Below are 26,454 nucleotides of genomic sequence, written 5' to 3' on the forward strand. Positions count from 1 at the left end.
CATTATTGAATTAAAATATTATATTTATTAATTTTTAGTTTAAAGATCTAATATAAAAGAATTTGTGAGAGAGACGAATTCTAATTTAAAAAAAAATTAAAGACTAAAAATATATATATAAATCATAAATTTATTTTCATTACATATCTAAAAGTAGATTAACTTAGTTTTAAGAGATTAATCATTTTCGCCAAATACAACTTTCACCATTTTTTATCACATTATTTCTCGTCAAATAAAGATAAACTCACTTTCAATTTTCACATTTGCCGAAATAAAGGATATTTTATTCAATTTTAAGTTTTGATATTGATGATCCAGTTTTTCCCCACCGAATTAAATACACTTAAGTTTTGATATTGAAAAATCGTATTATAGTCTTGTCAACCAATGTTTAAATAAACACTTAAAGAAAGAAATATAAGAAAGAGATTCTAAAAATTAACTAATTAACAACTTAAAATAAAAATTAAAAGAAACTTTTACAAATTAATTTATGTATAACTTAAATTTCAAATTTTCTTTCTATTTTCTCATTTACAAGTTTTTATGGAAAAACTAATCTTAATATATTGTTATTTTCCCATAACTAGAAGTTCATCTGTATAGTTTCTGTATGTATTTTGTGAAAGCTTAACGCGTGTTTGAAAAAATGCTGTAAGTGTGCCCATTCTTTCATTTCCACGTCAAAATATCACCGTAAAAGAAACTAACATGTAATGGCTTTAGAAAATTCACGTCACGGTTAAATGTAAACAGTTTATAACACGTTATTATATTATACGTGCATTAAAAACAGAAAAATCATTATATTATTTATCACACCTACACTTTTTATCATCATTTTCTTCATCTTTCTTGATTACTTTACTGTTTAATTTTTGAACTCGCTGTAACAATGAATTTGTGTTAAATATAAACTTGATTAAGAAAAAGGAAATTTAAACTTTTAAAATAATAATAAAAGAAGAACAAAATTCCCTCCAATTGATTGGGTAGGTGAAAGCAGGGTTACTCTACTCTACTCCGCCCCCCACACCTCTCTGACCCGCCAAAAGGAATGCATTTGTGACGAATGACGATTCTATGTCTGCAAAATGCGCACTCTCTCTCTCTCCTTCTCCTTTTTTATATAAAACCCTTCCGTTTACCTCTTCCCTTTTCAGAAGAAACCTCAATTCTCTCTTCGCTTTCTCTCTCCGCAAATTGCTTAACCTCTTCAACGAAGAAGAAGAACAAGCATTCGTAGTAGAACTTCGCGTCATTCAGGTCAGATTCATCTCTCTCTCTTTTAACATGAATCTTGCTCTGTTATATGATTGCCAGGTGTTTGAATCGGATAGTTGATCCGATTAGGCGCCTGAGACTGTTGCGTTTCTTAATTTTCACGTTGTAATTTATTTATGACGATCTTGCTCTGGTATTCTCTGTGACTTTAACGAATTCAGAACGAGAAGTTTGTTTCTGTTTCGCTAACGAGAAAAACTTGAAAACAAAAATGAGAAAACGAAAACGAAAACTAAAACCACCTCATTTTGTTTGCGGTATCTCTGTTTTTTGCATGCGTTTTTTAGTTTGATTTTATTAGTGGAAAGAAATGCAATTTTCATGCGTGCCGAATTTTATGCGAGAAATTTTAAGTTTGTTGTTTAGGTAATTATTTTTCATTTTTTACGAATTTAATTCTCCCGTACATTAGAATCACTTCATAGTTAGCAGATATATTCCAATGCAAAAGTAAACTCCTCGGTTTGAGGCATCGTTGACGCGTTATATAAGCCTTTGCGAAGTGAAGGGTGAACAATCCAGAACTAGTTATGGTCAAATTGCGTGGAATTGTTTATAGGAGCTTCTCCCGGTGGATATTTTGGAAGATATTGGAACAAGAGTACCAGAGGTGACATCGTGTTAGCGGGTTTGTGGCCCCCTAGGGTGTTTGTTAGTTTGTTTCTTTGGACTCGGAGCGTCTCCGAGAAAAATCGTCCACTTGGTTCTTGAAATGCCCTTTGCGACCTTGTAGTTTACGATGTGAAGTTTCTTTCTAGAGTGTTTTGGATTTCCTTTGTGTTTAAAGGTAGAGGATGGAATGGGAACTTTAAAAGAGAAAGGAAACATCGTATTATGATATCATAATGCGGAAAAGAAGCGGTAGAAATGAATCGGGGCCATGGCTTCTAGGTCTTTAAGTTAAAGATGACTCTTGTTTCTCTGTAGATCAAGCAGCACATGTGACTCACTCAGGTACCCATGTGGTAGCGTTTGTGGATGCCAGGAATGATGGACCCTGCAAAAGTTCAGGTTTCTTCCGTTTTCTACTAAGATAGATTAGCTAGAAATACTTTTCTCCCAAGGTACAACACCCGCCTTCCTGGTCAAATTATATATGTGCACTATGCATAATCTGCACATCTATTATTCGTGGTAATGGAACTGCTGTTTTTTTTTTTATATATAGAAAATACTTATTATTAGTAGCTTGTCCGTGTTTCGGTAAAAGTTCTGAACATGTTTTAGAGAATTTCAATAGATGTTTCTTGGATTACAAGATAAAAGATGGAAAAAATTGTTGGTTGGCAGTAAAACTTTATTTACTTTCTTACCTGGGTTTAACTCCACTTAGTAACTTCAGCTTCACTTAACTAGAATGAGAATTCAACTTGGGTGATTACGGCTAGTATGAGACTAGTCATGCACAAAACACCCAATCGGGAAGGTTATGTCATGCCAGCGGCTTCGCATCTTAGGAGAGAAAGCTATCGTTCGAGGGAAAGATATGCTAGACATCTTTATTCAATTGCAAATGACCTATGTGATTGCTACTAGAAGGTGTTTTAATTCCTCAAGGTCTATAGATTTTAGTTCCTCCCCTTCAGACTGTACTACGTAGAGACTAACTTTCCGTTTTTTCTTTTGCCTTTCACCGGTCTCAGTTTCGTACTTTTCTTTCTTTTCCTTACCCCCGTACCAAAAAGGCTGTCCCGTTTCATTTCATACACACACTTTAATAGGGCATTATGGTGAACCACACTATTGGAGAGAATAAAAATCTTGAGAGTCAATTATCCGATGGATCTTTTAGACCAGTACTGAGAGCAGAGGCACAAGCAAGTTGACTGCCACTGCCTCAGAAAAAAAAGTATAAACTGATGAATTAATATAGTATCTCTTGGTACAGGAGCTGCGGTGTGAGGTATTGCCTGTCGACTCATGAAAAGGACATGAGCTGGGTGTAACGATTAACAGTATATATACAAAATTTAATACAATTAAATTAACTGTAGTAATATCTTTATCCTTTTTAATAAAAAAGCATGTATGTCTTAGGACATAATTAACCAACGTAAAATTACATAATTAAAATAGTAAAAACATCAAATTTATTAAAAATAAAGTATGAAATTTTGTTAAATAGAAAAATTTGGGGGACAACAAATGAGGATATTCTACAACTAGCTAGGAAGAAAAAAAAAATATTACTTTATCATGTATGTGGGTAGTTATATTTAATCACTCTAAACACCAGAACAATATTTTTTAGTTTTTTTTTTTGTCAAAGTAGTCGTCCTTGTAATTTTTCTAAACTATTTTTCAACAATATTTTTACATATAACTAAAAACAATTAATATAAAACCTATTTAGATTGAAAAAAAAAGATTTGTTGACTTTTTCAAATTTTATTAATAAGTGTATAACAACATTAAATGATCATTGTTTTGGAAATAAATACATAATCTTTTTATCTAGTATGCTCCAATAGGGCTAAACATTTTTCGCTGCTGGAATCGAACTGGAGTATGAGGTAGACTCTTGTCCTAAGTAGGCTTTACAGTAATTGGGTCCCACATTCACTTAATTTTTTGTCTAAATTTTTTGTTAATTATTCGTTTATTTTTAACATTTTATAATAACAATTTTTCTCATTTATAGGTTGTTCTTCGTTTTATATTAAGTATATTTTCTTTTGACATAAAAGAAGATAAAAAAGGAAAAATTCTACAATTTTTTCTTTTTTAGCAAATAAGAAAAGTATATTTCAACTTTCATTGTCAGCACCATATTTAAATTGGCATATTAATAATGATAATAATAATTTATTATTGAGAATTTTTATTTTTAATATTTATATATATTTTTTAATTATACTCTTTAAATAAGTTTTTAAATTAAAATAATTATTTTATCAATATTTTTTTTATGTGATTGTTTGTTTAAATTTAATAGTTTTTTAATTTAATTTTTTTTAAAACATAGTTATTTCTTAATTAAAAAATTACTTACAAAATAAAAAAAATACTTACAATAAAATTATAAAATATATTTATATTTAATTTTATAATAATAATAATTATTATTATTATTAATTTATTTTCTGGGTTCTATTTTTTAAAACTTTCAACTTATTTTTTTCTAACTTAATTTCCTCTTTCTCTAATGGTTTGTTTCAAATTCTTTTGATATTAAATCTATAAATAACTTAAACGATATCTTAAATTTAACTAAAAACATGAATTAAATAAATATGTATTGAAAATATATTAATATAAAAATAACAATTTTTTTTAACAATAGTTAAAGTTTAATTTGATAAACTAAAATAGAATGATAAAAATGCATGATACATACAGCGTTAGTGTTTTCATTAATAATAATAATAATATTGGTTTTTAAAAAATGTGTGAATTTCTGATTTGTTATCGTAAGCATATTGAACTATTTGAGGATCGCATACTCATCAATATTCGGATATATTCAATGTTAGTCTATATCATGATAAAATAGAAGGGTAATGAAGGATCATATGAAAAGTAACTTGATGGATTTAATGTGAGTTAAATTGTTAATTGATGAGTGTTATCTTGTATTCAATCTTTTTTTTTTATCTCGTTTTCATTAATTTGTTTCTTAATCTGTGCTTTTTTTCTATTACTTATTTATTATAATTTTTATTCTCTCTCCATCCCCATCACCTCAAAATGAGGAGGGACTCAATTATTTTCCTTATTTATTTGACTAATGAATTTGATAAATTAACATAGATCAGTTTGCTCCCTCATCATATATATATATATATATATATATATATATACCTTTCGTTTTGTTTTGCTATATCCCTTTTCTCTCTCTACTACATTACTTATCCTTCTGACTTCTCTAATATGCTCTTTTTTTTCTGCGCCACGGTCCTCTCTTTTTTCATCTCAATCCACCTCAAAATACAATATACATCTATCTCAGTAGGTTATCGATAAAGGAAGTAATTGCCTAAAACATTCCTAATCTCTTGTTACTTTTTTTTTTCTTATCGCACCATATACTATCTGTGGAATCTATATTCCACTTCTCTCTTTTTCTTGAGGTGTCTACTAGCCAGGGAATATTTTTCTTTTCAAACAATAGAAAGGAAGAACTTTCTTTTTCTTGGTCATCATATAGTGCAACTTTCTGCGTTCCTCTATTGTGCTTAAAACTGTCATTTTACCTCAGATGTTACGACTAATTATTCTCAGTATTTCTTAAGGAAGTCAAGCCAACTTTTCCTTAGGATGCTATTGCGTCCCTTTTCGTCAGCTCATTCTTTCTCATTTTATCTTAATTACTGAAATTCTCTTTAGAAATCAGCAGTAAAAAAGCATGGCTGGGTTATTATCCAAAATATTAATGGGAATAGAACGGCTTTTTCATTCTGAAATGTCCTTTCCACGATAAAAGTGCACTTCTGTTAAGCTAGTTGAAGTGCTTTATACGGCTCTTACCAAAACTGGAAATGCTGAAACGGCTCGTTCGTTTCATTGTTGAAGAAAGATATCCCCTATAGTTTGGGTCTTGTCACATCCCTTCTATAATTGGGATACATATAGACATCTTAGTAGATATGTTTTTGTTATTTTGTTTGAAAGTGAGACATGCTACAATTGCAAGAGGGGATTCATTCAAGGATATTGATATTTTATTCGTGCATATAAACCGGTCAGAAATCTATTCAAGATTCTATGTTTTACACATTCCAAGTCGAACATTGGAAAAATCTAGTTGTGATTTGAAGTTGAGGGAAAAGTGTGTAAACAGGAAAAATATAGAAAAACTCTAAGATATATATATATATGTATGTATATATATATATATGTATGTATGTATATATATATATATGTATATATATATGTGTATGTATATATATAATAAGAAGAAGAAAGATAAGTAGACAAGTCTTTGTTTGGATTGAGTAATGAGAGTTACAACTAACAGAAAATAACTACGATAGCATTATCTAAATCTTAAAAGATAGGGATGATTATTGGATCACAAATAACATACCTGAAATCTAATCTGTATAACTAGACTCAAACAAACCTCAACATCCTCTCTTAAAGTGAAAACCATGAACTCAATTTACATTTGAATCAAAACAAGCTCTTAATAGACCATAAGCTTCACAAATCAAGTTTTAATGACTTGGTTATTTTATGTGCAACTTGTTCGTGGGTATGAAATTGGATCAATTTTCTTCCGTCCCTTGTGAGCTTCAAACGAAAATAAAATGACATTTATATGTTTATTACAAACATGAAGAACAAGATTCTCTAAGAGCTTAATAGCTAAACAATTGTCATAGAAAATCATGGTGTCATTATTGTGAGCATGATTAGAAAATATACTAAAATTCTACCTATGAGTGTTATCATTATCATGGTATCTTAAAGAAGTTTTGATAAATCAACCATTGAGTGTTATCATTATCATAAGCTTGGACACTTTTAATATGAATGCCCAATAAACGAATTAAATTCAGCAAGTTATGTCGTGGTGATGAAGAATTATTCTTGATGGCATGTGAAGGATGAAGTAGTTAGCAAGGAAAGAATTGTAGTTTTGAGACTCTGGATGCATCAATCACATGTTGCAATCAAGAGTGATCTTGATGAAAGCTTCCGAAAATGTGACTTTGGGCGACAATTTAAGCATGACTGTAATGAAAAAGGGCATTGTTTGAATGAAGTAAACGGTACCACACTAATCCTTACAAATATATTCTATATTCCAAAATTAAGAAACAACTTATTAGCATTGGTGAGCTAGTTAAGAATGGATTTGAGATTCCTATACAACAAGGAGCATGTAAAATTTACTATCTTGAAAAGGGAATGTTAATATCCTTTGATCGGATGTTCAAATTTTTACAAAAACACAACTAAAGGAAGAAGCTTGTTGGGGAACTCGTTGACACTGCACATCTGATCTAAGCTTTACGAGTCTAAACAAACTTCAATATCCTTGACCTGATTTGAACAGAAGATTAAAACATGTTTTCTTCTTTAAATAAATTTATTTCATTTTACGAAATAGAAATTTAAAAAAAAAAAATTAACGGTAAGATTTGAGCATCTGAATTTTTTTTATTCGGACGGGATTTTTCTCTTTAGAAAAGAAAGTATATTTGATTCATCATCCCAAAGTCAATATCCATCTGAACATCAAATTTTTCATATTTGGTGGATGTTAAAATAACATCACCCGTTAACATTAGCCCCATATTGGATTAGTCAGATTACGATCACACTAGGTATGATATCTCAGGCCATACTGTCGATGTCTTCTGTACGGAGCCATAAAATTTGTGGTACCTACCTCCTGCTCTGTATGTTCGACAAATCTATGGTTTATTGGAATTCTCTTGTCATCGTGTATTGCTTTTACGGGTGGCCATTCCTTTTAAGAGTTGGATCTCTCGTATCTGCCTGCAACAATTTAATAATGCGAACTCCCTTTGCCTTCACTTGGCAGAGAAAATTATAGGCTGCAAATCTTCTGTTAATAATTACTACTTTTGTCGTTTTTCCTTGGACCAGCATGCAATTGGTTTATTATACATTTTTCATATTCCTTATCTTTTTAAATTTCTAACTTTATTTCTTTTTGTTTACTGTACAGTTCTAGTATTTTAGGACTAGGGTAAGTGTAAGACAAGGCTGCATTCAATATTAGAAACTAGACGGGCATGCATTTATAATAGAATGTAAAAAATAATATTTATATTTACAATAGAATATTTGAGTATTCTAATCTACTTACACATATTTACGTACAATCATCTTAGTAATTTAAATTTCACTGAATATCACTAGATTACCTAACCAAATTAACAAATAATAAAAAAGAACCTCTTCCCTCTTCCCTCTTCCCTCTTCATCCTTTCCCTCTCCATACCCCACCACCCTTAAACCCGTGACCCTACTCAATCTTGTGAACCAATCATCAACCTCCTAACCCTTCCAAACGGTTCCAGAATCTCCGCTTTGCTACCATCAGTGATGACTCCAGCGACAGGTTGCACAAGAAAAACAGCGGACGGTGTGTTCTGTTTCTCGTCACTCAGTTCGTGGAAGTGGTTGATGTTAGAACATTAACTAAAAATGGTTAATATACATATACATATATATATATATATACACACACACACATATATATATATATATATAGAGAGAGAGAACATAAACATCTTACTATTTTAGGTTGAAAGTAATGTTGTAATGTTTGATTCGTTTATGAATCATAATTAGTATCGAAAAGTGCTTTCTCTTTTAAAAAAAATAAGAATAGTTCATCCTAAAGAAGACTCGGATGAAAATAATATACAATAGGTAATGAATTCTAAAATTTAGAAGTTGATTATCATCAGAATTCTCTTGTTTTAGAGAATGGTATTGTAGTGTAGAGAAACTAAAACATAAAAAAAATTATTACAAATTCAAAATAAACTGAAAGTTTTATATTGAATAAAAATAAATGAAACAATTAATATATATTATATATAAGTAAAAGATATATAAACATATTATTTATCTTAAGATTTTAAGATAAAAATGATGTCCTTATTTCTCATTAATTTCATAACTCATTTATACCGAGTCTCGCCTGTCGTATCTCGAAAAACCCTTAGTTGACGCGGATGATTCCACTTTCTCCTTTCAGCTGGTATCCTTCAAAGGCGCGTCTAAGTGAAACGCCATCTCGGGGGAGCAATATGATGATGTTCCAACCCGGTTCATATCATCAATCTGTTGGGCACTGAACAAGAAGGCGACTTTCCCATCCTCAGCTTCACTCATGTAAATACCTCCTTGGACTAACACAAAAAAGTCCAAGGGAGATTCCTCCCATACCTTCCCTTTCTTCTGCAAAATCTGCGGGGAAACCAAACCTGCCAACCACTTTTTCTCTAATTATGGTTGCCAATTGTACTTCAACCATTGCATGGATCCCTATGTCCAATGGAAGCTGAAATAAAATGTAGTCATACCCTTCTGCGGACACTTTTTGTGGTGTTTGCGATGCTTGACTTGGTTATAGAAATGGAGATATTTTAACACTATTATATTTATATAATTCCATTTTAATACCTCTAATAAATATTATTATTTTATTTTAAAATGATTTTATATATTTTTATTAGTTAAAAATAATAATTGAAAAGAAATAAATGTCAAATGATATATTTTTTTAAATATATAGAGAATCACTTACTAAATTTAAGACTCTTAATTTTAAATAAAATTTAAATTATTTTTATGTTAAAAGTAATTTAAAGAAAGTATTATAAGATTTTTATATTAAAGATAAAACAAATACAAAATCCTACGAATATTTACAAATATCAAATTAAAACTCTATGTTATAACCAGACCAAATTCAGTTGAAGCTAATTCAATATCAACCATCATATTTGGAATATTAGTTGGAGATAAAAATCTACATTGACGGATGTTAGGTACCAGTGGTGAATTTTATTATTATTTTGGTTTTATTATTAATGGCGTAACATTTTTAATTTATAATATTATTTTGTTAAAATAACAAAATTAATACACTTGTTTTTGCTGGTTTCTTTACTCCAAAAGATTTGGGCATAGTGAGAAAAGGATTTGCAGTATTTTTTCTGTTTAATATATAAAAATATCCTCATTGGAAACATATATTTTGCATTTTTTATAATTTTTTTAAAGTGTAAATTTCTAAAGAAACAGTAATACTTTATCAAATTAATATTTTATATACAGTAAGTTTATTAACTATATAATAACCATTTTCAAAATTTGTGACTATTAATAATGTAAAAAAGTTTTTCCTAATAATGCTTGCTAACTTCACATACTTCTCTAGATTAAGTTTGTTAGGTTATTGATTTTCTTTACGTATTTATTGTATAAAAGATGTTTAATATGTTTTTTTTTTCTCAAGTTACTTACTATTGTATTTTGTCCTTAATTTAAAATATGTATTAATTTTTTTCTTTAATTTTATAAAAAATGTAATATATCTTCGAAAACAAATGATTTTAGATTCTCTCTGTTTTTTTTTTCTTATAACTTTCTATCTCTCTTTATTAATTCTCTTTTTTATGGTGGCGAGAACGGTTCTCTTAGTACTTATGGAGGCTGGTGAAGGTTAAGAAGATGCCGTAAGGGGCCGGGGTGGGATGACCCTGTAGACCAATTTTTATTTTTATTTCTTTAACTTTCCAACTACTTCCCCAAAAACTAGTTCTCTTAGAAATCGACTCCATACGCCAAATAGTTTATTATTAAACCTTAAATCCCCATCCTTAAACATGGACCAAAATTGTAAGAATAGTTCGTGACGGACGACTGTGATCCCAATAAACACATCTTTAGGGTGTGGTTGAGGATGCTTGAAACGACTTTAAAAACCCTCACAAACATAGTTCTAGGAGGAAGTTCCCCATAACCGCTACTACCAAACTCATCATCTCAAACTGACTTCTTGGTTTCTAACCACAAGAAAGAGTTGCAATAATGAAAAATAGTTGAAATGAGGAGAGAGTTTTAAAATGGAAGATATTCTAATATCATTATCCAATATCATTAGTTGTTGAAAACCTTTTGCATTCTTTTAAAAAATTGAGGTACAAAATTGATGCATATTTTAAAACATAGATTTTAATAAATATTTAACTTAAAAAGAAACCTTCATTGATATATGTTCATCATTCTAAATAAATGGTTCTATTTTTTAACATATATAGAAATAAGTTTATTCTTATAAAATAAAGAGTCTATTTAAAAAACTAAAATATAATAATTATTAATTGCAAAATTAATGAAAGTTATGACCTAAAAGTGATTACCTCCTTAAATAAAACTAGTGACTAAAGCATACTTTAAGTTACATTACCAGAGAGTATTAGTGAATAGATAATTTATTATTCTTATCACACATTTTAACTAACTAAATATATAGAAAAACAATTATACTAACTAGATAAATTATTTTATATAGAATGACTACTTTAGTTTGCTTTATCTAAAATGAGTGCAAACATATCTACAACACGTATAACACGTAGGAGTGCTCAATTTTTTTATGATGATAAAAATAATAAAATTATTATTATTATTATTATTATTATAAAATTAAAGTAAATAATTTTATTTTAAAATAGTTAAGTTTTAAAAAAAGTTTAAAATCAAATAAAAAGATTAAATTTAAATAAATAGTTAAAATTGATAAAATAATTATTTTAATTTTAAAATATTTTTTATGGTGAACGCTCCTGTGACTTTGAGAGTTGGGGGGCATGGGTTGGTTCTGGAATGATTTTCAGATTAGCTTATCCAATTTTTCTATGTAAATATTTTCATTTGCTTCCAAACTCATTTCATAAAATTTATTTTTTATGATAATTACATAAATAATAAATTTTAGGGTTAAATATATTTTTCGTCCCTTAAGTATCACACGATTTTGGTTTTAGTCTCTACTCGAAACTTTGATGGTTTTTAGTCCTCGTAGTTTTGAAACTATTAGTATTAGTCCTTAAAAATGGACGACGTTAAATTTTAGTAGATGTGGCAAATGGCGATGCCAGGTTTGATACCAGCTGCGCTCTGCACTCTCTGCCACATTAGTTTTCTTTTTATTGATGAGATTAAGTGGCACGAATTTTTGATTCAAATCAGATTAAGAATTAGGGTTGTTAATTGGGTTCTTAATTAAGGAAGAAGAGCTTGTTGCCATCGTTGAAGAAGAGGAGGAGCTGAAGACAATGAAGGACCACATTGACCTTGACTCATCACAAGCGAAGCAGCAAAAAACGCGTGACTTCAAGGACCTCGCGGGAAGCTTCTTCGCCGCGGCTTCGGTTTTCAGCAAGAAATTGCAGAAGTGGCGGCAGAAGCAGAAAGCAAAGAAGCGGAGGAACGGTGCTCTTCCGGTGGAGAAGCTGATCGGGCGGCAGTTCCAGGACACGCAGTCGAAGATCGCCGACTACGGCTTCGGGCGGCAATCTTGCGACACCGATCCAAGGTTCTCGCTGGACGCAGGGCGGTTCTCCCTAGACGCGGGGCAGTTCTCACTTGACGTCGGGAGGATGTCGTTCGACGACCCTCGGTATTTGCTCGGACGGAGCAATTTTCCGAGGATGCCGACGATGATGTCGGTGGTGGAAGACGCGCCGGTGCAGCATGTGATGAGGACTGATACGCAGATTCCTGTGGAGGAGGAGCCGGTGAATGACGATGAGGGCGTTCCTGGTGGGAATGCACAGACTAAAGAGTACTACTCTGATTCGAGTTCTAGGAGGAGGAAGAGTCTTGATAGGTCTAATTCGGTTAGGAAAAGTGTTAGTTTGGAGGTGGATGAGTTGACTAACAATGGAAGAGGTGGTGCGAATGGGAATGGGAATTTGAATGGGAATGTGAATGCGAATGCTAAGATGGCTCCTTCTGGAGTGGATTATGTGCATGGTGTGAGAATGGGGTTTAATGAAAGGAAATTCGGGTCGAATTCAATGTGGGAATAAAAAGATTATGTGCTTGGTGGAGAAGTGCTTATTAATCTAATTTCAATCAACAACTCGTGCCACTTAATCTCATCAATAAAAAGAAAACTAACGTGGCAGAGAGTGCAGAGCGCAGCTGGCATCAAACCTGGCCTCGTCGATTGCCACATCTACTAAAACTTAACACCATCCATTTTTAAAGACTAATACTAAGAGTTTCAAAACTACGAAAACTAAAAACCATCAAAATTTTTAGTAGGGACTAAAACCAAAATCGTGTAATACTTAAATGACGAAAACATATTTAACCCTAAATTTTATTAAGATAAATTTTGTATAGTTGTAATATCACATAAAAACTCAAATTTTCAAAATTAATTTATATGTTATTTATATACTGTAAAATTATATACGTAATATTGAGATATACGGTATATGGGTTAATTTATCTATTTTAAGGAGTAAAATATTTTCTTTCTGTTTTCAACACAATCTTGGGTGTCACCTGCATGGCAGTAAGGTTATATGTGCCTTATAAAGCTAACACGAGGATTCTACGGCTTTCTCTCTCTCTTTTTTTTTTCTTTTTTTGTTGTTTTCTTTTCTCACTGATAATTCTTTACCATTTGATTCTGCAGATTGCCCACTCCCTACGTACCCACATTATCTGACTTTAACCCTTTCCCCTAACCCAGCTGGAAAATTGACTCATTAAGCCAGACGTCTTTGTTTGCTTTCAGCGTCCGCTGATTTCCGAGGCGTTTCCTGAGCTGGCCGTTTGAACTCGTTTCTGTAATTTTCACTATTCTATTACTTGCTAAGTTCTCTCATCAGATGGACAGCTCTTACTTCTTGAGTATTTCCAATATACCATCCGTGCAATATATTTGTTTTTTTTTATATAAAAAAACTACCCGGTATTTCGACTGCCTCCTCTGTTTCCATTGCTCAGCCTTGTGTGTATTCCATTTCCATGAATGTATCAAGCCCAGAGATGCGGGTATTCCATTTGCATAAATAAGCTAACCAATGTGAAATTTCCAACTTATATGACCACCCTGTTCACACCTTTTTGCTGCCTTCTGTAATTTCGTGAATACTGTTTTCTCCTTATGGCCTATATTTCATTTTAGTTTTCATTATTAGAACATTTTTATTTGGCACTGGAACAACTGCTGTATTTAAATGTTTAATTTCTTTCACTTCTGTTATAATCTATTTTGATAGAGGCTGAATTGGGGATGTTTCGTAATTTTTGTTTGCAAACGAAATGCAGGTAGGAAGGTTTACTACATAATAAATTGATATTCAACGTCAATGGTTGGATTCCAGAGTGACCATAAGCCCGGGAACAAGTACAATGGTAATTCTAATATTATTCCGGATCGTGTTGAACGTCTTATGAGACGAAGAGAGCTTTTTAAAAGCAGCAAGGCATCTCTTTTGAATGAGGCTCCTGATAGTAATAATAATAATAATAATGTGATTACTGAATATTTTGAGCATGACCCGCGCTTAAGGGAAGATAATAACTCTGCTGCTTCCTATGAACGATTACTGGAAGGAGTGGCAGCGGCAGTGCGGGGCGAGAGGGAGGATGGGAAACCTTTCAAACAAAGGCTTTTGGTAGTGGCCAATAGGCTGCCAGTCTCGGCAATTAGGAAAGGCGAGGATTCGTGGTCCTTGGAGATAAGTGCTGGTGGCCTGGTGAGCGCTCTGTTAGGTATGTGGAGTGGTTGTTCCTTTTCTTTACCCTTTTAGTTTATCATATTTCAAGGTCTACTGTGTCTGTTCTGAAAATTTTCATATGATTTAAACTGTAGTTGGATTTAGAAAGTGGGTTACAAAGTATGCAATTCTTATATTTTGGCGATGAACTTGGTCCACTAATTTACAAGGAATAGTCTAACACCACAAGTTCTTTACAAAGGTGTGAAGGCTTTGGAGGCAAGGTGGATAGGTTGGGCTGGAGTCAATGTGCCAGATGAGATTGGACAAAAGGCACTTACTAAAGCTTTGGCTGAAAAGGTACAATAGTTTCTCCATTACGCTGTTTGGAACCATTTTGGCATTTACATTTGTGCTTTTCATCAATAAATTCTAATATTTTAAATTTAATCTTTCTCTTGTTACCTGTGGTGCAGAGGTGTATCCCAGTATTTCTTGATGAAGAGATTGTACATCAATATTATAATGGCTATTGTAACAATATTCTCTGGCCCCTTTTTCATTACCTTGGACTTCCACAAGAAGACCGCCTTGCTACCACACGTAGTTTCCAATCTCAATTTGAAGCATACCAGAAGGCAAATCAAATGTTTGCCGATGTTGTAAACAAGCACTATGAAGAGGGTGATGTTGTTTGGTGCCATGATTACCATCTTATGTTTCTTCCACAATGCTTAAAGAATTATAACCCCAAAATGAAAGTTGGCTGGTTTCTTCATACCCCATTTCCATCTTCTGAGATTCACAGGACATTGCCTTCTCGTTCAGAGCTTCTGCATGCTGTTCTTGCAGCTGATTTGGTTGGGTAAATTGCAATTTACTCTTCATAATAGTTAAGAATGTATTTGTCAATAAGTATGAAATGTTTACCTGTACTGAATTCACGGTTAGGACAAGATAAATTACTCGTTATGCATATGGGCTAGCTGTCAACCATCCGACTTGAGAATTTATTTTGGGGACCAACTTCAATTGATAGAAAATCAAGTTTCTTTGAACATGCTTAGGTTAGGACCATGTTACATTTTGGGAACATGAAAAAAATTCAAACCCGTAATTATGCTTCATAAAATTATTACGAATAATTTATAAAATACTTACAGTAAAACAGAATTTCATTTAAGCTAACATTTTAAAACAGTTTATGCTTATTCAATCATTACAATCCTTCTAAGATCTGACCTTGTCTCCAGTCAGTTTCTATAAAATTGAAACAGGAGCTTCCAATAGCCATGGTGATACATTCAGCATTGTTTCATTATTAGTTTCCTTTGAGTAATCAACCGGACTAAATAATAATTGCAGTCAAAATAATAATAATGTGTGTGTGTGTGTTTAGTTTGACAGGTTCTAATATTTCCACTTTAGTTTGACATTCTTTCTTCATGCATTAAACTTTGTGGTTCTTTTTAAGTTTATTCATTTTCATTTTATTATGTTGCAACTTCTTTTGACTTGGATAAGTTTAATTTTTATTGACTAGTTTTCACACCTACGACTATGCACGACATTTTGTCAGTGCATGTACCCGCATACTTGGACTTGAGGGAACGCCTGAAGGGGTTGAGAATCAAGGGAAGCTGACTCGAGTAGCAGCAGTATGTTTTCACAGAATTCTTCCTTAATGCCTATGCTTCATATGTACATTTAAAATTGTGTAATAAAATTTACACTACAAACTTTCATAAAACATTTTGATTGAAACTATTCTTCATTAGCTTTAACCAATTGCATACTAAACTTGAAAATTTGATCTATTTTTTTTCTTTTGCCCTGTTTGTCAGTTTCCAATAGGTATAGACTCAGAACGATTCAAACGTGCACTTGACCTTCCTCAAGTGAAGGGTCACATAAAAGAATTACAAGAGAGATTTAAAGGGAGAAAGGTGCATCTCTCACTTTTTAGTAACTGCCTTTCTTAGTGATATTGTATTATACATGTTGATCCTATTAATTGACGATGACTCTGATTTGTAATTTCTTTTTCTATTATAAATTACAGATTATATAGAGTAATCAAAGTTTAGGACTAAATACTATGAAATTATAGATATGGAGTTCCGTGATGCTTTGCACAGTAGTAAATTTTTTTCCTTCGAAATAAATTAGATAAAAAAAAAACAGAAAAATACACCTAGGGGGTTATATATTAGTGCCAAGTGCTACTTTAACTTGGTTCCTTATCATTTGACTACTACTAAACCATTTCATGGCTTGACAGGTAATGTTAGGTGTTGATCGTCTTGATATGATCAAAGGAATCCCTCAAAAAATTCTGGCATTTGAAAAATTTTTGGAAGAGAGTCCTGATTGGCGTGATAAAGTTGTTCTGCTTCAAATTGCCGTGCCAACAAGGACAGATGTTCCTGAGTGTATGACACTTAAATTATTTCATTTATATATATATATATATATATATATATATATATATATATATATATATGTTTGAAGAATTGGATGATCAAAAGGACAATCTAGTGTTTGTTGTTCCTTCGTAGTTTATATTATGATCTGATATTTATTGGAGGAAACAATTTCTTCTACACAAATGGAAAAAAGAAAAAGAAACTAAAAAGAAACAAATCGTTTGAATTTTCTTGTATTGTACAATAGTATATATGCTTCGTGACTTACATATTGTATTTTCACATTCATTTTTAAATATTTTTATCAATGAGAAATTGTTGAAATGAAAATTGGACACACATAATATTTATGTGCTGACAACAATAATTATGCCATTTCATTTACTCTACATTCTATATATTTTGTGATTTTTAGTTGTGTGATTGCCCAAGTTCTGTTAGGCTGTAATGTTGGTGTTAATTGTTTATTAGGTAGGTATACTTTAAGATGGGATAGTTTTATGAGGTGTGCAAACCTGCAGGAAGTTAAAGAATCACTTTGTTGCTTCAAGAGTTTTGAAGGAGAAAAGTTATTGTTACGGGGACACCTGTGGGGTTGAATTATTGTTCTTTCAACATCGTCTATAAACTGATGATTCTAGTAAAAAATACAACAATTTGTGTTATCAATTCCCATCCAACATTTGGGGTGTTTAGTTGTACAGTTTTCTACCCTTGTTTTGATAGCATGTGTTCAACACTTGCTCTCTTAAAGTCTTAAGCTATGTTTGGTGGTGGAAAGGATCAAACTCTTGACCACTTGGTCATAAAGGTCATTTACCATGCTAAAGATTAAGGCGCCTAAAAGCTTAAGCTATTAGGTAGAGCTTTAAACTGGTTTTGTATTCCATATAGTTTGGGATAGTTTTGCTCTAGGAATATGCTTAGCTGGTGAATGCAACTTTACAAAAATATTAAGCAGTTTAGGTGGAAGACTGAGAAAGTTTTATATCTTCAACAACCATCATTTGACCATAATGTTTTTTATATTCTTGCATATGTACAGATCAAAAGCTTACTAGCCAGGTTCATGAAATTGTTGGTCGCATCAATGGCAGATTTGGAACACTTGCTACCGTTCCCATACATCACCTGGTGCGTTTTTAATACAACGTTCATATGATGATTCGTTAAAAATATGCTGATACAATGACCAACACAATGAAAGATTCATTTCTTCTGTGAATATATCTTGTTAGATTTTCTATTTGAACATATAAACTGTGACAAACAAACCTTTATTGAATTCACATAAATAGGAAAACTGAAAATGAGTAAAAATGAATTTCATGTTGGTCTGAAGATCTTAGGTATATGTCAAATCCTCTGTTGATTAGTGCAACTGTATTAATTCAACTGAGTGAAAAGTGCAAATGTCAAAATTCTACTTTGGGAACTTTTATCCAACAACAGCCAAAAACATAATTCAATTTATCAATTTTACCTTTATTCTATCTGTCTTGTACGTGTATCTGTAGTTTTGTACTAGACACGTTGCATAGGTGCTCCTTTTAATATTATTTTGAACAATCACGGTAACGGGGGCAAACATGTTTTAGTTAAAGTATTTAACTTTCCTTCATTTGTTCTTATTATAATGAAAACATATTAATGTATTTTTACACTAGTTTTTGTGTATGTAAATATACTTTGATCCTAAATTAGTCACAAATAGGAATTATGTATCATTGTATTATCTTGGTTACTACGCTTGCCACCATTTCTTTGCACACAAGAAGAATGGTATCTTTTCAGATTTGGATATGGTATATATGTACTGAAAACAAATGTGGTGCTTAATTTTCAAGGGTATAACATGGGAAATTAGTCCAAGTGGGTTGATAATCAGCTATAGACAACAGGACTGATTGCAAAGTTGTCCTTTTCTCTCTATTGAATAAAAATTTGACTTCAATTAAATTAAAAATTTTGTTGGACTTTACACAGTTGATGTGTGAACCTAACAAGGACCAAGGATAGAGGTTTAGTTCACAGTAAAGGTTGTAAACTTGCTCAAGCTTGTTCTTGTATTTAAAAGATCCAAATTTTAAGCTTAGGCATGACTTGTTCGAGTATGAAGTTTGAGTTTCACTTCGTTTGGTTTGTTTTTGCTTTTTGATTATTTTTTAAGTTTATTAGTTATATATTTAGCAGACAATTTTATGCCAGTCTATAAGATAAGAGAGCAAAAGACTCAGTGAATATTTAGATTTAGAAAAGTAGTAGATATTAATAAATAAGATTATAATTCACTAAATAGAAATATAATTTACCAAGTACACAATATATAACTTATCTAAAATTACAGTTTTTGAAGTTTAATATGTAGACAGGGAGAAAACTTTTAATGGTAAGCTTGAATTTACATTTTACTTTGTTAAACAAACAAGTTTGATTTATCATTTAACAAGTCAAACTCATAAGTCCTGGAAAGTCAATTAATTTACACCCACATTCACAGCTATGTACCTTTATTGTTAGATAAGTCATGACATAAGATGTAAATAAAATTTGACCTTTTTTACTCTTATTCTGATGATCAATACATCTCATATTAATTATTTTCACATTAAAATGCTACAGCTTAATGAATTTGCTATGCTTGCAGGATTGCTCTCTTGATTTTCATAAACTATGTGCTTTGTACGCTGTTACGGGTACACTTTATCTGCTTTAAGATTTATTTTCGTATTTGCCAAATTCCATGGATTAGCTTCTGATCTCAAGCCTTTAATCAATTGTCAGCATGTGTTACTACGATAGCTTTTCATACTTTTGTAATTTCATACTAGTTTATCTGAAATAGAAAGTGATAGTTTCAGTTTGGACATGATAATTATTGTCATGTATTGGATATCACCTTTCTTCTAAAGCTCTTCATTGCAAATGTTATTTAAATGTATAAAGCGTTAGAAACTGCTTAAGAATGTGTTAGGATATAAGGAATAGGAGAAATTTATCATGATTTTTAGAAAATTAATGCGTTATTTAGTTGGTTATATATAAATAGGGGTAGAAAGATAGGAGAGCTGTAGACTTCTTGTTATTGTAAAGGTTTTCCCCTTTTGAACATCTGACTTCCCAATAGCGTGAAATGAAGTTTGGCTTAAAATATTTGATAGATTTCTTGGAACAAGAAATCTAGGACTCACACCAGAAAACACCAAACACACACAGAGAACACTGAAACAGTCTTGTGATATTATTCTTGAAGACAAAGGAATACAAACACAAACACTTCCAAGGGAGCCCTCTCCCTTCACTCAGGAATACAATGGTCCTATCACTAAGCTACAACAAAAACATGTCTGCCCCCAGACATCCCCTTCCCCTTTTAAAGCTAACCCCTACCGAAATAGACACCCAACCTGCCTTCTAACGGCTCCTAACAAACCCCCCAACGATTATGTCTTATTTTTAACTCCTTTCCTCCTTTCATAAACCTTCCAAGTCCTATCAATATTACATTTTGGGACTACATATATTGGGAAAAGATGAAAGTACGCCACCAAATATGTCTAGAGCACTGGCCTACTTATTATATATTTACCTAAATTCTTAGTTGTCATTGAAGGACCAAGGGTTATTTGCTGATGATATTCACTTTTTTTATTTAAATTTTCTGCTAATATTGTGTTTATACTGCCTGTCTCTTACCCAGATGTAGCACTTGTCACCTCTTTAAGGGATGGAATGAATCTTGTAAGTTACGAATTTGTGGCTTGCCAAGATAAAAAGAAAGGGGTTCTCATTCTCAGCGAAGTAACTACTAGAACTTTATCGTGTATTTGTCATTTCTTTAAATTTATCAATGCGTACTCTATGTTAATGTTGAATAATTAATAAAGAATTGATTAAAAAATTAGTAGTTGGAACTTTCTCGTACAGTCTACGTCTTTAGGTAATTGTACCTGTTAGAAAATGAGTCGAAGTAAGTTAAATCCATAGCAATTGAACAAATCCCCTCCCTTATAAACCTATTAGTATTTTAAAAATCTGGTCTTAAATTCGTACTAGTGCTCTCTGCTCTTAAACTTTTACAATTTATAGTTTGGACAAATTAGATACAAAGTTTCATCTCTTATTCCTGTAAAGATTATAGGTCTCTATTTATAGAGGGCTCTCAATGCCTCTCATTTATTGTTTTTAAACGTAGCTTTTGCGTATATTTGTTTCTTTTAACTTGATATCTATGTTAAGCTGGATGTTAAAGTATTCTCTTGATCTAACATTTGGTATTCTCTGTGTAGTTTGCTGGTGCTGCACAGTCACTTGGCGCTGGGGCAATTCTGGTCAACCCTTGGAACATCACGGAAGTTGCTGCTGCAATTGCCAAGGCTCTGAATATGAAATCAGAAGAACGAGAGAAGAGACATAAGCATAACTTTAAACATGTAACAACCCACACTGCTCAGGAATGGGCAGAAACTTTTGTGAGGTATAAATGTAGATAGAGTATTCACGATATCTGGTCTTATAAATCAGAACTTTGTGATTTCCAATGAGGGTGGTAGAGAGCACAATCAACCAAAATAAAGAAAGATTGTCAATTAGTATAATCATACAAAGGATAAGGAACGCTGTACAAACAAATGGATTTAATAATCTTCCTTTATTTTGGTTGATTGTGCTCTGCCGCTTTTTCTTTAGTCTGCTCTTCTATCTTCTAAACATCCTGTACTGCTTTTCTTAAAGAAATAAATAAAACATTGATTTTATTTTCTTGATTTTCCTAATTAATTATACTTCTAGGTTATTTACTATTGATGCTGTAATTTTAGGAGTAGGAGAAAGATGTAAAGATACCTAATTGTTTAGAACTAGATTCCCAATACCGCAGTAATCCTGACATTTTGAATTTTGCAGTGAACTAAATGATACTATTGATGAGGCACAATTAAGGACCAAACAAGTTCCACCAAGGCTCCCAACGGAGACTGCAGTTGAGCGTTATTTGCAGTCAAATAATCGGTTGATTATTTTGGTACGCTGTCTTATCATGAATCTTATGACTTCTTTGAATACTGATCTTTATGGTCCCTTACAAACCTTTATGTTATGTCCAAATATTATAATGTTCCGTTTTAGCTACTTTGGAAAAACAAAACACTTGGTAGTTTTTTAGATGATGGTTCAGATTTGGTGAAAATGAAACAGACTTAGTTCATAGAGGAAAACAAGGAAGACTGTAATGGACGCCAGATCTAAAGTGTTTACTGGAATGAGTCATCTGTTGGAATGGGGAAAAATTACAAGTAATTACTATTTTTCTCACGACATTAACAAACTGTATGTTCTTTTTCAGTCTTTTGAACCAAAGCAAACTCAATCTGGGATAAGATGAGCAAATATTAAAAATAACTCCATTGTAAAATGTGGACGTATTTAGCTTGAAGATAACAAAATTTATTAGACATCCAACAGTTTTATCACTTTTGGAAAGTCTAACGGGGAAATTTTCTAGAACCTGGCAGAATTTATGGCACGTTGCTATTATCTGAAAGATCATAATAGACTTGGCACGATGTGGTTGTTTGTGAAAAGATGAACAAAATTCCTAAACCTTAATTAGGGAAGATAGTCGTTGTAGTATTTCAATTAAATAATTTGTGAACAAATACATCATTATTGGCTGTAAAGTAGTCAAGGAATCAATCAAGAGAAGTCAAGCGCTGATGTCGTTTTAACTGTATTTACGAAGGCCTGGTTAACCCAGGGAACTATGTGTGTGTTTATGTAGATACTTTCGGTAATGAATCTAATTCCAAAGTTGTGTTTCCTTTATTGTGTGAAACCCCTGAATAAAACTTATCCATTCAAATAATCCCATATCTTTTTGTGCTTCACTAATATTAAACCATGAATACTTTGTCATAATTTTTAACACTTTCCCTTCGTTTTGGTAATACGAACTGTAGGGTTTCAATGGAACTCTAACTGTACCAGTTGAGAGAAAAGGTGATCAGTATCAAGAAACGGAACTTACAGTGCATCCAGAACTGAAACAACCCTTGGCAGAACTTTGCAGTGACCCAAAGACCACAGTTGTTGTGCTTAGTGGAAGTGGTAGACCAGTTCTAGATCAAGTAATTCTTGGTACATTACTTTCTTCTTTATGAAATACTTGATCCAATTTTAACTTATCGATAATACAGAACTTCAAAGAGTATGACATCTGGCTAGCAGCAGAGAATGGAATGTTTTTAAACCCTTCTAAGGGAGAATGGATGACAACAATGCCAGAGCAACTAAATATGGAATGGGTTGACAGTGTGAAGGTGCTTATTTGAAGTTTCAATCATTTTGATTGTCTTTCTTCTTCACAATATTGACTTACATTGATGGTCCTTTGCTTGCAGCATGTTTTTGACTACTTCACAGATAGAACACCTCGATCACATATTGAAGAAAGGGATGCTTCACTTGTATGGAGTTACAGACATTCAGGTGGTTGAATTCTGTTTTGGTAAACCTATTTTGTATTTTTCCCGCTATATTTCAAATTACTGATCCCATCACTGTGATATAGATGTTGAGTTTGGAAGACTGCAAGCAAGGGACATGCTGCAGCATCTCTGGACAGGGCCAATTTCTAATGCTTCAGTTGAAGTTGTTCAAGGGAGCCGGTCTGTTGAGGTGCGAGCTGCTAATGTTACTAAGGTAATGTCTTAATAATTTATGTTTCTCAATTCTTTTTCATCAGAAAATGTTTAGAATTAATATGTATGCACTTATTTTTCATTTAATCAGGGAGCAGCCATTGACCGTATTCTAGGGGAGATAGTCCACAGTAAATCCATGACAACACCAATTGATTATGTTTTGTGTATAGGACATTTTCTAACAAAGGTGAGTTAAATTTTAATTTGATCTCTGATATGTTGTGAATTACTTTTATTATGTTTGTTTATCTGCGTAGGGAGAAATTGTGTTTGTTTTAATGTCCTGTTGAGCGCTTTCATATGTGCTTTCATACGTGACAATTTTTAGTTGTTTGTTTCCATACCGTGTAAGTCTGGCCATCATATGAGAAAAAATGAGTAAATAAAAATGAGAAAAAAATACCACTATACCAAACAATGAAAGTTTACTAATAAAACAAATTACATATCTTTCTCTCTCACCCAAAGAAAAAAACCAAATGCCAAGAAAACCTTTAAACAAAACTAATATTCTCTCTTGGATTTTTCTCTCAAATAATAACACTAGATAAAAAAGAGAATTTTGGGATGCCCAAAGAAGGAGCTTTAGCCCCCCTTTTTTAACAGGAGAAGGTCCCTTCATTGTTTTGCTAGACGTGGGATTTCTCCTTCACAGGAAGATACTCCTTCTAATGCTCCTTTTCATGGCATCACCATGAACTTTATGTAAATTATATTGACAACTCCATTGAGGAGTTTTGAACTCCATTATCAATTGTTTTCTGAGCTGCCTACGTTAAACCACTGTAAAATTCTTGTTGGTTGGGCTTTATTAACATGTAAAGCAGAGTGGTAAAGTCAAAATTATATATTTTTTTTCTATTAGAGATTGCAAGTGCACGTGTTTGGTATCGTCCCCTCTTAGCTTATTCTTCCAGATGGAATTCCTGTTAAATCTATTAAAATGTACTGATGGTTTACCCGGAGTATTCTCGATCTAAAATGTTTTTTTAATCTCTGTTGCTCCAATTTGTTTGGTTGATAGCATTGAGGCTACTGAATCTAACATTATCGGATGCAGCAGGATGAAGATATATATGCGTTTTTTGAGCCAGAGTTACCTTCTATTGGTGTGGGTCTTCCACGAAGTAAGGTAACAGAAGGAGTTAAGTTTCCTGCGGAGAGGATATCGTCGTTGAAGATTCCAGCAAGTAAAAGTGGAGCAGCAAAATCATCCCAAAATAAGGGACAACGTGTTGTGCCAAATTCTGAGAAGAAAACAAATAATCATGTGTGCCGTGCGCCACGTCGTCCAGCTCCTGAAAAGATCTCTTGGAATGTCCTTGACCTGAAGAAAGAGAATTACTTTTCTTGTGCTGTTGGAAGAACACAAACGAATGCTCGGTATACGCTTGGATCACCGGATGAAGTTGTTGCATTTCTGAAGGAACTAGTCAACTCATCTCCATACTCTTATGTCTGAGAGTTAAGAATTACATGCTTTTGCTCCCTAGGATTCTTCCCATACCAATCCTACTTCCTTCAATTGCTAATATTTCAAGTTAGAGAAAGTTGGCCATTTAGTCTCAATATTTCTTGTTCATCATTGATCGGGCTTCATTTAGTCGAATTTCCTTTTCATTTTCACCCCTCCTAATAATATGCTAACTTTGCCTCCCAATCTTTTTACACTATACACTTCCCCTCATAATTTGTTAAATTTACACTCCAAATTTTCTAGATTTTCTAGAAAAGAAGTACCCAGAAATATATTTCCGCGGCGTTAAAAGTTGTGGATTCACATTCAAACAGAAAGTTAAGTAAACATTTAAAACAATCTAAATATGCTTTTTATTTATATAAAAAATACTTTAAAAAATTACCTTTGAATGGTAATTAAATTAATTATGATTTTGATAGAGTGAGACAAATTCAGTTGAACTTTCAGTAAAGTATAAAGTATAAATCATGAAATTGAGGTGTAAAAGACACTAGGCATCTCAAGAAAATAGTAAAATTGGGACATATGAATCGAGGATAACTACCTCAAAATGTATATTCGAAAATATCCTACTACTGGAGGAAAATTAATTTTAGACGAATTTAAGCTTACTTCAAAGTATACTCAAAGAATATCTAATTTTCTTGAGTAAAATCATTTTGATGAATTAAATGTAAATATTGAGGAAGCAGTCACTGAGAGGATGTAATTCAAAAGATAACGTTTCTCAGGGATTTATGATAATAAACATTCATGAATTCTAAATTTTTAGGCATGAAATGTTAACTTTCATCTTTTACATCGTAAACAGCATGTGTAAGCAACATTTTGGAAACCTGGAATATATTTGTAAAACATTCTTTTCTAAAAAAAGTTTCCAACAAAATGATATCTATAGAATTATTTGTCTTGTAATGTATCTAGTCAACTTTCTATCCCTTCCCTTTTATTTGAGTATTTTTCATTTCTCTTTTTAAAGGGTTTAAACATTTATACCAAGTCACAATCAAATTGTAGTCTTTAAGTTGTTTCATTCTTAACTAGAAAGAGTTGTGCCTTAATTATAATTCATAGCTTTTGATCCAACTGTAAACATTCAATACAACAATTGATATTAGTGTCAAGGTCACTAGTTTGATTTTCAATTCAACAATTGTTGAGTGGGACTTGAGGCTATCTTTTTAAACTCTTTGTCCGAACCTAATTCTAGAACATATTCATGACCATTGACATCAAAGCTCATTAGAAATAATGAGTCTCAATGTAAATAGTAGTGAAAGATTTGGATGGAGTATAGGAAGAAGCCATAGATGAATTTGAATAGTAAGTAAAGGATTTTTCAGAGTAAAAACACAAAGCTAACTAAAGCACATAAAGGTTGAGTG

General features: G+C 32.1%; 2 protein-coding genes across 10 annotated transcripts; both read left to right on the forward strand.

Annotated features, from left to right (window-relative positions):
• The first annotated feature begins 1,058 nt into the window (after positions 1-1,058).
• LOC108332608 (alpha,alpha-trehalose-phosphate synthase [UDP-forming] 1) lies at positions 1,059-25,249 on the forward strand. Of its 9 annotated transcripts, none has more exons than XM_052870791.1 (19): positions 1,059-1,269; positions 13,433-13,586; positions 14,071-14,517; positions 14,725-14,822; positions 14,939-15,327; positions 16,006-16,120; positions 16,307-16,408; positions 16,744-16,894; positions 17,934-18,022; positions 19,536-19,584; positions 20,589-20,689; positions 21,178-21,365; positions 21,794-21,911; positions 22,846-23,013; positions 23,083-23,205; positions 23,287-23,374; positions 23,457-23,587; positions 23,678-23,776; positions 24,650-25,249. In XM_052870791.1, the coding sequence occupies exons 3-19, from the start codon at positions 14,112-14,114 to the stop codon at positions 25,049-25,051; spliced, it is 2,817 nt and encodes a 938-aa protein (XP_052726751.1). In that variant the 5' UTR covers positions 1,059-1,269; positions 13,433-13,586; positions 14,071-14,111; the 3' UTR covers positions 25,052-25,249. The 9 variants fall into 9 exon arrangements, with proteins under 9 accessions (XP_052726751.1, XP_052726752.1, XP_052726757.1 ...); XM_052870797.1 differs by lacking the exon at positions 13,433-13,586 and having other exon boundaries at positions 1,060-1,269; positions 14,071-14,157; positions 14,359-14,517; XM_052870796.1 differs by lacking the exon at positions 1,059-1,269 and having other exon boundaries at positions 13,351-13,586; positions 14,071-14,157; positions 14,359-14,517.
• LOC108332609 (protein OCTOPUS) lies at positions 11,870-12,824 on the forward strand. Its single transcript, XM_017567929.2, has 2 exons — positions 11,870-11,882; positions 11,986-12,824. The coding sequence occupies exons 1-2, from the start codon at positions 11,870-11,872 to the stop codon at positions 12,813-12,815; spliced, it is 843 nt and encodes a 280-aa protein (XP_017423418.2). The 3' UTR covers positions 12,816-12,824.
• Positions 25,250-26,454: the final 1,205 nt, after the last annotated feature.

The sequence above is a fragment of the Vigna angularis genome, chromosome 11 (assembly GCF_016808095.1).
Source record: "Vigna angularis cultivar LongXiaoDou No.4 chromosome 11, ASM1680809v1, whole genome shotgun sequence".
Taxonomy (NCBI): Eukaryota; Viridiplantae; Streptophyta; class Magnoliopsida; order Fabales; family Fabaceae; genus Vigna; species Vigna angularis.

Bases quoted from the DNA above. Each gene is read 5' to 3' on its own strand.
- LOC108332608 (XM_052870791.1), top strand. From the start codon at position 14,112: ATGGTTGGATTCCAGAGTGACCATAAGCCCGGGAACAAGTACAATGGT. The intron at 14,518-14,724 runs GTATGTGGAGTG...TTCTTTACAAAG, and splicing joins CCTGGTGAGCGCTCTGTTAG to GTGTGAAGGCTTTGGAGGCA. The intron at 19,585-20,588 runs GTACACTTTATC...TCTCTTACCCAG, and splicing joins TGCTTTGTACGCTGTTACGG to ATGTAGCACTTGTCACCTCT.